General features: G+C 43.0%; 1 protein-coding gene across 1 annotated transcript; it reads left to right on the top strand.

Moving 5' to 3' along the window:
* The first annotated feature begins 5,790 nt into the window (after positions 1-5,790).
* Positions 5,791-9,362, top strand: FGF23 (fibroblast growth factor 23). Its single transcript, XM_066550960.1, has 3 exons — positions 5,791-6,019; positions 8,250-8,353; positions 8,925-9,362. The coding sequence occupies exons 1-3, from the start codon at positions 5,791-5,793 to the stop codon at positions 9,360-9,362; spliced, it is 771 nt and encodes a 256-aa protein (XP_066407057.1).
* Positions 9,363-14,137: the final 4,775 nt, after the last annotated feature.

The raw sequence follows: 14,137 nt of genomic DNA, 5'->3' as shown, positions 1-14,137 counted from the left end.
ATCTCATAAATTCTCCTCAATGTGCTCCCTGTCATGGAAATACCTCAGAAAACAGAACCCAGCTTTTGAGCAAAGATGAGACAACAGAGTTTAGTTGAAAAAATGAAGCCACTGTTACTTGTCTTGCCCTGACCCTTACAAACTTTCATCTCCATGTTTCTTTAAAAGACTCCAGTATCATAGACTGGTCTTGCAGTGGCTTAGGGAATCTTTCTATTTTCCTTGTATTAGAAACCCTGACTACAAGGACAATGTTCAGTCATTACTGTTTTCATTTATTATTTAGGCTTTTGTGTTAAAAAAATTACTCTTAAAACTTATAGAGAGCAAAGATTTCTCCAGTGAAGTTTTCATTTCAAAGAGATCCCACATAAAAAGAAGTCCCAGAGGTAAAGAGCAACACCTGCAATTGCACTGAGGCAGCTCTTCCCATATCAGTCACATGCTGTGTTATTACTGTCCCACAGTAAAAGTGCCCTTGGCTGATGATGACGTCTGCATATTTTGTCTCCTTGTTTCGCTGCATTCCCCTCTCCCTCTTTTCATTTTCCATTCCTAATTTCTTTAACCTAAGCCTTTTTTATCTCTTCTTAAAGAAGACAGATCTGAGTGAAACATGTGAAACCAAGAGACTGGAGTAAGTTTAAAATTAGGTTACAACAAAGTTTATTATCGATCCTTATCTTCTGCCTAACAAGGAGAAAATGTCCATTTAGTTTATTGGAAATTGTCAATGAATGTAGTGGCAGATGTTGTTGAATCCTAGAAATACTTAGATCAGAAGGGGCTCCTAGATCTTCCTAGTCCAAGCCTATTTCCCAATATTGGGAAATAAGAAACTTTACATAAACCAAAGAGTTTTCCCAAAATAAAACAACCAGCCTGCTTTTAGGCAGTGTATTACCATAGGAGATGGATGACTGAAGTGACTTTCTTGTTGAGGCTGTGTATCTGTGTCCCCAGGATTCCTTTGCACCTGGAAGCAAGCACACCAGGAGAAAGGAGACACTTTCTCAGACAAGACACACTGCCTGGGCAGGTAGGTCAGCAGGACTGGGTGTGCACAGGGCAGATTTCAGAATCCAGACAAACTTCAGGCCTTCCAAGCCTCAACACCAAACCAGAACATTTTTCAGCCTTCCAGACCTGAGGAGAGCTGACAGGAAAAGTGGAGAGAGACTCTTGACAAGGGCCTGGAGTGATAGGACAAGGGGGAATGGCTTCACACTGACAGAAGTGCAGGCTTATATGGGATATGAGGAAGAAATTGTTTCCTGTGAGGGTGCTGAGGCCCTGGCACAGGTTGCCCAGAGAAGATGTGGCAGTGTCCAAGGCCAGGCTGGACGGGGCTCTGAGCAACCTGGGATAGTGGCAGGTGTCCCTGCCCATGGCAGAGGGTTGGAATGAAATTACCTTTAAGATCCCTTCCAAACAGGCTATTCTGTGATTCTATGATTGTTTTTGAAATTGAAGGTATCAGCAGCTGTCACCACAAATTGCACCCATTCTCTCTCCCACAACACCTAAGAAAACTCAGACCCCTTAAAATGACAGAAACACTCTCTGTTCAGAAAACAAAACCTTTTAGGGACTGGTTCTGCTTTGCCTGGGAGCTGTGCCAAGGATTTCAGCTGGAGGAGGAATGAGGCCCTTCATTTCAGTTCCTTAGAGCAGGCACACTGCAGAAACTGCTGGTACACGCTGCGGTCCCAAACCCAGTGGGCTGTGCTTACCTCATCTTGTTCACGTAGGTGAGCTGGGCCAGGATGTTTTCTTTAGTCGTGGGCAGTGTGACAAGAATGGGGCCTCCAAATAAGGTCACTCAGGATGTGTTTAACAACACTGGGTGAAGTCTGTGGCAAAGGCAACTGCTCACACACACACACACACACACACACATACACAGCATCCACGGTACATTCCCTTGGCCCAGTGCGTCAGTATTCCTAGAATAACTGCTGGAGAGGCACTCCACCCTTGAGCTTCCAGCGCTGGGGGTGTGATCATCTCAGAGCCACTTGTAACAGTGATTTTAAGGAAGCAGAGGCAGAGAGACAGGCCTCTGATTTCTGTGACCTCTTTTGAAGAGATGCAGCGCAAAGGAAATTATTAAGAGCAGAGGTAGTTTCGAATATATCAACCCAAACTCCTGTGTGAGCTGAGCAGCAGAGAGCAAGAGGCTTCCTGAGGCCAGCACAGGCACTCAGATGGCACAGAATGCTGCAAAAGGGCAAGCCACCCACCTGTTTACATATAAGTCAATATGCTTTATTAGGCAAGAGTGCTACAGGTGCTCCTACGTGATGAGAGGAACTCCAGCACTGTGAAGGGACGTGTAGTTTCACTCGTAGGAGAATCCTGGAAGGCAAATCCATTAGATTGAGTAGAAAACTTTTTTTTTTTCTGATGGTCCACAAAGTCCTTCCAAAAGATAACTGCAAGTCTCTTCTAGTAACTTCAATCTGTTGTAAAAAAAGCTTGCCTTTGCCTTGTGAGTTCCCTCTAGAACTGAGGGGATAAACAGCACAAGGAATGACATTTAGCTGCTGAGGGTTTTACAGAGTTGAGGTGGTAAGTTTGGACTGCAAAATGACCTAAAGCTGAAACTCAAAGCAGTCAAAATGGGGGAAAGTCAGAGCTCCTGTGACCCTCAGTTCCTTCTCTGTACCATTTGCAGTTAAATGATGATACCAGGGAGGTCTGAGTGTCATCCATGATCCAGCTGAGGCACCTGGCCCAGGTGAGTGCCCAGAATACCTGGCTAAACCTGAGCTGAGCTGCCTCTGGAGCAAGGAGCAGGCAGCAGGAGCAGGCCTGGGACAAAGGCATGGCAGGGAGGGAGGGGAGTGAGACTCACTAAGGGCTGGAGCATCAATCACAGAATCACAGAATGATTTGGGTTGAAAGGGACCACAAAAATCATCTTGTTTCAACCCCCTGCTATGGTCAGGGACACTTTCCCCCTAGACCAGGTTGCTCAATGATTATATCGAATAAATTTCATCCTGAAAACTGGGGTCTGTCTTATCCATATTTTCCTTTCATCTTTTGCTCTGGAGTGAGGATTTCCTCACTTTACCTTGGTTCCTGACATTGACAATAGGTGGTAGCTCCTCCAGGCTGTCTCCCAGCTCCCTTTCCAGGATACATCTATGGAGTATCCTACATCACTGTGGCACCTGACGCTGGCAGTGTAGCACCCCTGCAGTGGGAAGTGGAAAATGTGACAATGTGAAATGATCTTTAAATTCAGTCCTATTTTTTCCCTTTTATTTCTCCCTACAACAAACAATTTCTGTTAATTATCAGCAATTTTTTAGCTGAGAACTGAGAAAAGCCATCTCAATTCCTCAAACACCATAGAGCAATATAAAAATCTGAAAAATCTATACCAGCTTCTGTGGTAAAATTTGCAGAAATATTGTTAGTGCTGATGCATCAGCAAAACATGCAAGACAAGAAAGGTTGTCATCACTTCTATTATAACAGACTTGGCTGAAGGAGTAAAGCAGCTTTCATACACCTGGCTACCCCATCAACAGCTGAATGGGTAGAGGACAAGAGAAATAGCCACAGAAGGAATAAATGGATCAGCCTGAAATAAAAGAGACATGGACTGTAAAAAAAACCAAAAACCCACAACAAACCACATGTAGTGGGTATTTATAGGTTTAAAGCGAAAAAGTCTATGAAAAAGCAGAATTTGTATTATCATTCTCACAAGAAGGGACTAAATAAATTCACTTTAGCCCAGCAGATTAAACAGAACTTAGTAAAGTCTGGAGTTTTCTTAATGCTGTGGGAAACTTTATAAAATGCTAAACAATTTAACCTTGTAAAAGTAATCTTTGCTTGTCTGATTATTATAAAAATATAAACAGATGCTCACAACTGGCATGTGCTTAAATGAGGTTGAATAAATTTTTCAAACATCTGAGAATGTTTTCTGTGCCACCAAGGCACTGGAGAAAGATCAGATCAGTGCATGCTGGCAAGCACAGCAAAATGTCATAATGAATATGAAACATCAAACCAGAAAAACTGCAGTCACAAAAGAATGACAGAATATTCCAAGAGGGTACAGTGCCTCTGTGAGACACTTCTGCAACTGAGGTATCAATATTCACATTTCCATAGGAGTCTAGTCAAGGGGGCAAAGAAAAAAAAACAGAACAACCAACTAACCAACCAACCAACCAACCAACCAACCAACCAACCAACCAACCAACCAAAAAACCCAAACATTTGTTCTAAGATCAGAGTGAAAAATATGAGTGGATAATTTCAACAGTAAATAGAGATATTTTTTAAAAAATATAAGAAAAATTAACTCTCCTTTCCTTCTAAGCTACCTTTTCATTTAAAGCATTTCAGATGTTGTAACCAGTAAAACATCTGAGGCCTGGACTGTCTTTCAGTGCAGCCAGCTTTGTCAGCCTGCTCAGTTTAAGATCTGACCCTTATACAGGTTGGCTAAAAAGTGCTGTCATTTACACAGGTGAATATACTCTGACGCAAGTCTCTGGATTTACACAGGTGTGGCAGTAGAATTTGGCAGGGTTTTACTCATTTTAAACAATAAAAAAACCAAAATCAGATCCACTTTTGCAGTGGGTTACAGCTGTACCAATCCATTAATGTTATCTATCCATTATATGCTGATGGTACAGCTCCAGAGCTTGTTAATGAAACTAAGAACTTTTCATGCTGTCTCCAGCTAGAGACTGAAACTGAACCTAACACTGCTACAGTTAAAATCCTCAGGTTTCATTAAGGAAATATTAATTTATTGTTTGGTACTTTTGTCAAGTTTATATTAAATTTTGAAAGGAACCTTAACACAGTCGAGTTTTGGAACCTGTCACTCCTATCATTGATTCACCCATATACAGTGTCCCATTAGTGCAGCATTTCCATGTAATAAATGGAACCATCTTTTTTGATATCAGAAAATTTGTTTGTAAAGACCCACAACACTGGCAGGACACCTGAGAAGCAGGTCTTGTATCTTGGAACATTTTTTACAAACTCCAGCCAGATGTGCAATGCAGAAACAAACATCCAGCTTTTAAGAGTTGTACACATTATTTTCAGCTGGTTTTGACCAACTTTAGATTATTTGTGTGACTCAGAAGGAAACAGGAGAAAGAAAAGGGACAGTTTATTTGAAGTAGGCTCTGCTCATATCAAGTTCCCTTCACTTGAATGGAGTCACACAAATAGCACCCCAACAGGCTTGGTGCGGAACTTAGACCATAATGAAGGGGGAATCAGGCTCAGGACAACTTAATACTAACATTTGGTACATTTGCAACAAAATTTTAGCTGTATTTGATGTTTCCACTAAATCAGAATGCAGCTTGGAAACGGTGAGAGGAGGTGGGAGTCTGAATAAACACATCTGGCAAAAAAGAAAGATAATTCAGGTCCAAAGGGTCATTCCCTTCAGTTCAAGTGCAGTGGATTGCCCTTCCTGGATCCAACAGTAGAGGCGTGGGAAGCTTTCAGATGTCACAGGGTTGTAGATAACATTTGAACATATGATTAGCTTTCGTGAGCTGTCTTTAGAAACCTTACATTTTTCCCCCACACACCTTAGCCAGAGATCCTTCCCTTGAGGTTTCGGGACACTTAAAATGTTGCTTTGCCAAAAATCAAGGATGTGGAGAAGGTTTTCCTGTGTGATGTCATGTTGCTGCCCTTTATAAGCCTCTGCAGAGAAGAAGGGATCCTGTCTGAGGATTCACACTCCAGGCACGAGGGGAGGTGAGGAGCAGACGCTGACCCACCATGGAGCGGCGAGCCATTCCCCAGGGCATTCCCTGCAGCTCCCTGCTCCTCTTACTCTGCAGCCTGAAGGCTTCCCTTGCCTTTCCCAACTCCTCTCCACTGCTGAGTCCCAGCTGGGGCAATGGAGACCGCCTGATGCACCTCTACACCGACACCGAGAGGAGCAGCTTCCACCTCCAAATCAACGCTGATGGCTACATCGACGGCGCTCCTCACCAAACCATCTACAGTAAGTGCCTTCCTACAGACCTCCATGGGAGCAGGGGAGGGACAAGGAGATTGTTTCACTTCCTCACCACCTATAGAAAATCCCCTCTACTCATTAGGCAGGCAGGCAGAGGAGCACAGCCATGGAATGGAAAATACACATCATCATAATTCTTCTTTTGTTTAACAAATAAAATCACTCCAAAAAAATCTAGTGGATAGGGAATTTCATTCCTTGACTAGGACAACTAAAGTCCTATGGTTCCTGTAATACCCGGCAAGGAAAAACCACCTGAATTATCCTTCACTTCATGATTTTACCCCCAGTTTCTGGAGGAAGCTCCTATTAGAGGCTGGTAATGATATACCGTAAATAGCTGCTTCCCACTGATGGTGCTTACCAAAGGAACTGCACTGAGGGAACTCTCCAGAGCAATGCTGGAAAACTGATGGCATCCATAAAATCTGTATTTTGGGGTGGAGGGCTGAGAACTACTAAAAGTTAAGTTTTAATGTGCACAGAACATGGGCATGCAAAGATCAGTGAAAAAGGGGGAAACTATGGAAGACCAGACTGGCATAAAAGAAGTGTTGAGCCTTTGGGGTTCATGAGAAGGTTCTTTCATGAGGTTCTTTCATGAGAAGAAACTATACCCTAGTATAACTAAAAGGTTCTCAAATTGTGTCTTCAGAGTTTATTTAATTATATATTTTATTATTCTATTTCAACACAGAATAGTTTATTCTTCTTCCTTTGCTAAATACTTGGACCAAACTCTTTAGTTAGTAGACAAATGTGGAAGGGGTTTAAGACTTCGGGTTCTTTTACAGCATTTAAAAGATACTTCTCTCTTAGCAGCATTCGAATCACAAGCAGCTATGCATCATAAAATCATGTTGTTAATATTATTATTACTATTATTATTATTACATCTATTTTATACACTCAGTTAAAAATCTACGTCTAGGTAATGAAGCTTTTACATAAGTAAATAAGGATGGTTTTTAAAGTTATAATTTAATTAATGAGGAAAAAGGATCACATTCTGCTATTTTTTAAGGAATTGATAATCAACACTCACAGAAATGCTGGCACTGTCTTGTTATTCTTGCTACATATTAAAAGATTTTATGAAACTCATTTTAGGTATGTTGGTCAAGAACCAGTGTGGGATTTTAGAGAACAACATACAGCAAAATATCACATTTTCCCATATATGCCATGAAACAAGCATAGCAGGATTTGGAATGGTGGAGCAGGAAAGATCAAAATCAGACATCAGAAGGGATATTGAGAGGGAGGGTGAATGATTTGCTGCCACCAGACAATGGGAAGTGCCAAGTTCTGCACCAGGGAAGTGGTGGCACGGCCTGGATGTGCACTGATCTCCTGGGTGGGACAAGGGAACAGGCACTGAGTCAGGTGCAAGGAGCAGATCAAGGAAAGTTGTTATTCCCACTTACCTGGTACCAGTGACATTGCTCTTGGAGCACTACAGCAACCCTAGGTCATGTTGGATGAGTAGAAGGTGGAGTTGGTCTGGCACAGGGTTTTCAGGGTGCCTTGATCATGATCTGTTGTGGTTTTAGTCCAGTAAAAATGATGTTAAGGGCAATGTAATGACAAAATCAGAGAGTGGTTGAGGTTGGAAGGCACCACAGGGGTTTACCTGGTTCCACCTCCCTGCTCCAGCAGGGCCATCCCAGAGCGCAGGGCACAGGATTGTGTCCAGATGGTTCTGGAATATCCCCAGTGAGGAGACTCCACACCCTCTCTGGACAATCTGTCCAGTGCTCAGTCAATGCCCAGGACAGAAGTTCTGCCTCCTGCCCAGGTGGAACTACCACCTGAGTATCTGTTTCTGCCCATTCCACTGGTGCCACTGCTGGGCACCACTGAAAAAATACCATGGGGCAGTCACAAAGATGAGTGGGACAAACTCCCCCTGGATGTGGGCAATGGCAGAACTGAAGGCAATATCCTCAGACCACAATTTGAGACTTCAGAGGGAAAAAAAGTTGTCTTTGGGAGGTTAGTGCCACATTGGAACAGGACACCCTGAGGCACCAGAGAGGTGCCTTCCATCCTGGGAGTTTTCCAAAGCCACAGCAAACCTGATTTAGGGTGGGCAACAGTCCCAGGTCATGTGGGAGGTTGGTTTGAACTCCCAGAGGTCACTTCCAGCCAGAGCATCTGTGGATCTGAAAATGCATTGTTGAAATGGATTTGATCTTTTTGTTGTTCTGAACAGGTGCCCTAATGATCAAGTCTGAGGGTGCTGGCTCAGTCATAATCACAGGTGTGAAGAGTGGGCGCTACCTGTGTATGGACACGAAAGGAAACATATTTGGCTCGGTGAGTGACCTTTCCTAAGCCTTGAGGCTGAATGGCCAGTGCATTCTGCTTCTGTGGTGCCCATTTCCCCAGCCAGGGCAAGCCTGGGTAGCTGCAGGTGGAGGGGGAAGTGTTAGAGAAGATCTGACACTTAGGTCAAACTTTGCTCTCTCCTTTGATTGTATTAAGTTGTAGAGCTGACAAAAATCATCTAAGTTCCTGCCTGGGGAAATGAGGCCAAAAATACCCCAAAAAACAAAACCACAAAACCAACCAACCAACCAAACAAAAAACCACCATCACCAACAACAAAACCCCTACTTTCCCATATTACAGAAATTAGATCCAGTGAGGGACCAATCTGTAGCACAGAGCCATGGGTGGGGACCCTCTGGAAGAAAACAGGGTTTTTCATTAAAATTCCTTTGCTGAAAGCACGGACATGCAACTCTGATCTGCATTTGGGTCAGACACAGACCTGGGAGATTAGAAAAACACCTGCTGCAAGATCTCACCCTTCTTTCCCTCTTTAATCAGTGTTTGCAATTCACCAGACTCCTCTGCTCACAAGTGTCCTATTTCTTCCCCTCAGCATTACTTCAGCCAAGAGGACTGTGTGTTCAACCACAGGACGCTGGAAAACGGGTACGATGTGTACCAATCCCCCAAACACCACTTCTTGGTGAGCTTAGGCAGAGTTAAACAAGCCTTCTCCCCTGGTATGAATCCACCACCATACTCCCAGTTTTTGTCCAGGAAGAATGAGATCCCTCTGTTCCGATTCAACACCCCCGAGCCCCACAGACACACCAGGAGCGCAGACGTTGATCCCGTAGATCCTCACCAGATCCTGGTCCCACAGAGGAAGACCCCAGTGTTTGGCTCCCTGCAGCAGCAGCCAGCAGACTTCCCCCACATGCCCAGGGAGCCCATGAGGATCAACCAGAACGACGTGGTGAACCCCGATGATCCCCACGCTATGATGGAGGCCAGGAGGTTCCCAAGCCCCCGCTTCTACATCACGAGATAACCGCAGCCCCTGCGCTCACCAGAGGCAAAAGGAACTGTCTGTCACACTCAGCCTGAATGCCAAAGTGGCTCTTAGAAACCTGGGAGACATTGGGAAAAGTTCCTTAGCTTCGAATCTTGTTTTGTCAGTAAACTGCTGTCTGTAAGTACAAGTCAGATTTTTCCAGTTTGGGCTCTACTGGAAAGAAGATCCATTTTATAAAACAATGACACAAACCAAATCTTTTGGGGTCTGAATCACCTTAAATTTACATCAAAACAAACAAACAAAAAAAGGAATCTCTTGTACGAAATGGGAAACGGATGTTATGTTACTGATGTAGAGACCTGGAGCATCCAAGATTCCAGCAGAAACAGGGAATCTCTTACTAGCACCATCCTGCCCAAGCACAGCAGACAAACTGCCAGGTGGTGTGTTATTTTATTATTTAAAAATTGTCATGTCATGTATCCAATGTCTGAAGGGGCTACAAGGAAGCTGGAGAGGGGCTCTTCATCAGAAATTGCAGGGACAGGACAAGGGGCAATGGCTTCACACTGACAGGAGTAGGTTTAGATTGGATATCAGGAAAAAATTGTTCCCTGTGAGGGTGGTGAGGCCCTGGCACAGGTTGCTCAGAGAAGCTGTGGCTGCCCCATCCCTGCAAGTGTCCAAGACCAGGCTGAATGGGGCTCTGAGCAACCTGGGATAGTAGCAGGTGTCCCTGTCCATGGCAGGGGAGTGGAGTGGATGAGCCTTAAGGTCCCTTTCAACCTGTGATTCTTTGTTTTTAGCTTTTAAGTTGGAGCTTCATTCTCTTTTCACCCATATGAGTCAAAAAAAGGCATTCTGCTGTTATAAGAGCAGCAAACATGGAAAACTGGAGGAACTGACGGGACAACAGGACAGGATTAAAGGGTCCTGGGGAAAAAGAGCAATTTCTGACTGAATCTAAACTGAGGTTTTGAAAAAAAGAGGAGAGTCTCACTCTCTCTCAAGTGGTTCTCTATCACAGTTCTACATTTACTAAATTCCAGAATCCCAATATGGAAATAAAGATCATTAGTTTTTCATATTTCCAACTAAGAGAGAAGTACCAGGATTAATAATAATCAGTAGTGTGTTTAATAGGACAGTTTGTTTTGCATAATACTGAAATCTACAGGGGAAAAATTAAAAAAATATGTTTTATAAGGATCAAAGGATTAATATTTAGACTATAATGAAGATTCTCATCTAATGAGTGAAAATTAGGTTTGTATTTAGAGAAGGAATGTCCAGTTAGCATCCATGTTTTTATTCAGTTCTGAGCAGGTATCAGATGCTTTATACTTGTAGGAGTGAAATTACTATTAATCAGGAGATCTCTAATGGTGACAAAACCTTCTCCCTAGTTTGGTTTATGCTTTGGGTAAGTTCACTTTGAAAAAGCTGTTCTTGATGAACTCTGCAGAAGTCAGGTGCAAGGCACCGATGAGCAGCACAAAACCCAGTATGGCAGAGATTTGAGGGTTTTATTTTGCAGGGATTTTTTGTATGTCAAAACACAGATTCTTCTGCTCTGTTTATTTAAAGTATTTATCAGCCTGAGAACAATTTGAAGTGATACACTGCTCCTCAGTGTGCTCATAGCAACATACAAAAAAAATTAGGTTGGATGCTGTTCTTTTTTTCTTTCTCATGAAGTAGTTCACTGAAGCCACTGGAGTTACATCAGTGAAACAAAATCAAAATAAGAACCCCCTGGGCTTCTTGATTTCATTTAATTTTTTCTGGATTTAGCACAGCAGCAGGACTGCTGACGGCTTTTAAAATAATCTCTTTTCCCCCCATATTTGTATATGTACACAATATCTCTTTATCTACCACATCCAACCCATTATGTTGGAAAAGTCATAGGTCCCCTGATTCTGCTCTTAGAATAGTTTTCCTAGATGGAGAGATTCCTAATTAATATAAATACTTAGGAGCACAGGAAAACCAAATGATCGGAATTAGTCCAAGAGTTGCATCTCCTGGAATTTGTTTTTCTAAACTTACTGTGGTTTTGAATTAACTTCTAAATGAAAAGAGTGATTCTAAGGAATTAAGGGAATTGCAGGCAGGCAGACAGTTGTGCTTTTTCTTGCTTATTCAAAATACAGCAAGGCTTTTTAACTTGCTGTCTATACAGTGGAGAGGTGGGATTTTATTTATGTTCTATTTTGATCTTTTTACTTGATTCCTATACCATTATTCTTGGCTTTTGCTCCTTGAGAGCTCTGGACTTCAAGTATACCAGCAAAGTTTGCATTTTGCATTAATTGTTGGAAGCTCCTCTCGAGGACTGAGGCAACTCGCCTACAACAACTGGAACCATTAAAAGCTCTGTCCACATTAAATTTTGATGGGAAATATTGGTGGGGTTAAATCTGTAGACCATCTCTAAATTCCTACACTAGAACAGAGTAAGAAGGCTTGCTCACTCTATCAGTAGCCAGGGGGAAAGTAAGCTAAGAGTGAATACAGGGTGGATTTTCCATCAAAAAACCATAAATGTAACTATAGGCAACTGCATCAAAACTTAAAAGAATTTATTCTTCAATGGAGATGCTGGCAAACACCAGCTAGTAAGAAAACATTACTTATTTATGTCACAGTATTTATTTATTTATTTGAGTGGGTCTTAAATCCTGCAGAATATTTATAAGTATTTATAATAATGTATTATAGAGACTATTTCCTTTTTAAAAAGTACCAATAAACTTTTCCATTATCTCCAAATGGTGGATTCTGCATTGTCTGTTCAAGCTCCTCCTTCCAAAAGTACTTGAGTGAACAAATAAATGGTAGCAGCAGTGTCTGAAAATTTTTGTGTGCTGCTGTCCCCTGTGACTTCCAGCCTCACAGGTTTCAGCTTCCTAAATGTTTCATGCACCCCAAATATAAAAGTTCTGTGAAAGATGATGAGAAAAACAGTGTCTTAGTAGGTCTAGATTGACCATGAAGGGATTTTAACTTCAATTGGGAAATGTCTTGTACAAGCAATGGGAAACCACAGGTCTGTCAGTTCAGTCCTGCTGGGAATTATTTGTGATCCTGGCTCAAAGATCTTGGGCTAAAACATATTTGGCAAATTAAAAGCCTCTGCAGGGAGGGCTCCGAGCAGGGCCCAGCTCTGCTCCAGGGGTCCCAGCAATGGCACCAGAGGAACGGGCAGAGACTGAGCCCAGGAGGTTCCACCTGGGCAGGAGGCAGAACTTCTGTCCTGGGCAGTGACTGAGCACTGAACAGATTGAACAGAGAGGGTGTGGAGTCTCCTCACTGGGGATATTCCAGAACCATCTGGACACAATCCTGTGCCCTGTGCTCTGGGATGGCCCTGCTGGAGCAGGGAAGTGGCACCACATGAGCCACTCTCAGGGTCCAGCCTGAGCCATTCTGTGAAGACTCAAGCAGTTTTAAGATTGGAAGTTCCTAATTTCCTCCTCTGCATGCTATTCTGCCCCACATAGTTATCGATGATGCCTTCTCGCTAATATTTCATATTCCTGTATTTTTATTCAAAGTAATTACAAAAAAAATTGCCCCCTAAGGGCCCTAAATAGCAGCTTTACTCCAGCTCAGTGCTTGACCTTAGACATTACTACTTCTATGCCCACTAATTCCTTGCATACCTTCTTCACCATGTTTTTTCTCCTGAGCAACATTTATCTTTACCAGCTGAGCTGATGGTTTCCACTGTGGCATTTCCATTGTGGCATTCCATTAAGATTCACCTAGATCATATTTAATTTGTCCCTTGCCTATACATTAGTTACTTCATCAAAGAACTACACATTTAGTAGGGTGTGAACTACTTATGGTATAAACTCATTTAATTAGATTCCAGGTTTCATTTACCTCTCATGTCTGTAATTACTTTCTCCTTCAGAATTTGTTCCATTAACCATTATTTAAATGCTTTTTTCACCTCAGCTTTTAAATTCAGTAAATTCACTTTTCAATGGCCAGCTGTTCCAAAACACATTCAGGACTTATTACAGTCAAGCGTGCTGCACCACCCTGCTCCCATTCAGCTCTGGCTGGATGACCCAACTGGGCACCAGAAAGAAAGAGTTCTGCCTGGAGCATTCCTTTGGTGACCAGTACCAGCCTGCTCAAGATTCCTGCGTTTTATCCCAGCATTCTCCTGTGCCTTATGCTCAGTGCCCTCAGAGCCCCCCTGCTAGGCTCTGGCACTCAGGCAAGTGGTGCACTGCCACATGAGGTCCCTGCACCCCAGGAACCCCAGAGCTGTTTGCAGGTGACAGCAGAGCTGTCACATGAGACCCTCCTGAATGGCACTGGAGTCACCACACACACACAGATGCCCCACAGTGGTTCTGCCATATCCATGGATACCAGAGAAGCAGCTCACAGATCACTGTGAAGTTCATTTGTGCCATGCAGCTGCCATTTGCCTGGGATTACCAAGATCTAAAAACCTCCAACTCATGGCCAAAGCCCTCAAAAGCAGGACACATCTGGGTGAAATCTGATATATTTTAAGTCTAGGCATATGGGTTGTGGATCTGAGGCAGCCAAAAGCTTGGGTATAGAATGCATCTATTTAAATTATGTTCTAAATTTTTCTAAAAAGGAAAAACCCTCCTCCTTTTGCAAAGGCAGGACTATGTCTGCACAACAGTCTTCAACAGAGAACTGTGGGAATAGAGAAAATATCTTTGCTTTAGAGGAAGGAAACTGTGGTACTACCAGAGCCCTCTGCCTGATAGCTGCTCAAGGAGAGGCAGACCTGTGAGGAGATGGAGCCA

The sequence above is a fragment of the Molothrus aeneus genome, chromosome 5, assembly GCF_037042795.1.
Source record: "Molothrus aeneus isolate 106 chromosome 5, BPBGC_Maene_1.0, whole genome shotgun sequence".
In the NCBI taxonomy this organism is placed as follows: Eukaryota; Metazoa; Chordata; class Aves; order Passeriformes; family Icteridae; genus Molothrus; species Molothrus aeneus.
The sequence above is the reverse complement of the archived record's forward strand: the minus strand, read 5'-3'. Positions and strand labels throughout refer to the sequence as shown.

What these genes read in the sequence shown, in the direction of transcription:
- FGF23 (XM_066550960.1), top strand. Translation starts at nt 5,791, where the DNA reads ATGGAGCGGCGAGCCATTCCCCAGGGCATTCCCTGCAGCTCCCTGCTC. An exon ending in TCCTCACCAAACCATCTACA is followed by an intron (nt 6,020 to 8,249) that starts GTAAGTGCCTTC and finishes TGTTCTGAACAG; the next exon opens with GTGCCCTAATGATCAAGTCT. An exon ending in AAGGAAACATATTTGGCTCG is followed by an intron (nt 8,354 to 8,924) that starts GTGAGTGACCTT and finishes TCTTCCCCTCAG; the next exon opens with CATTACTTCAGCCAAGAGGA.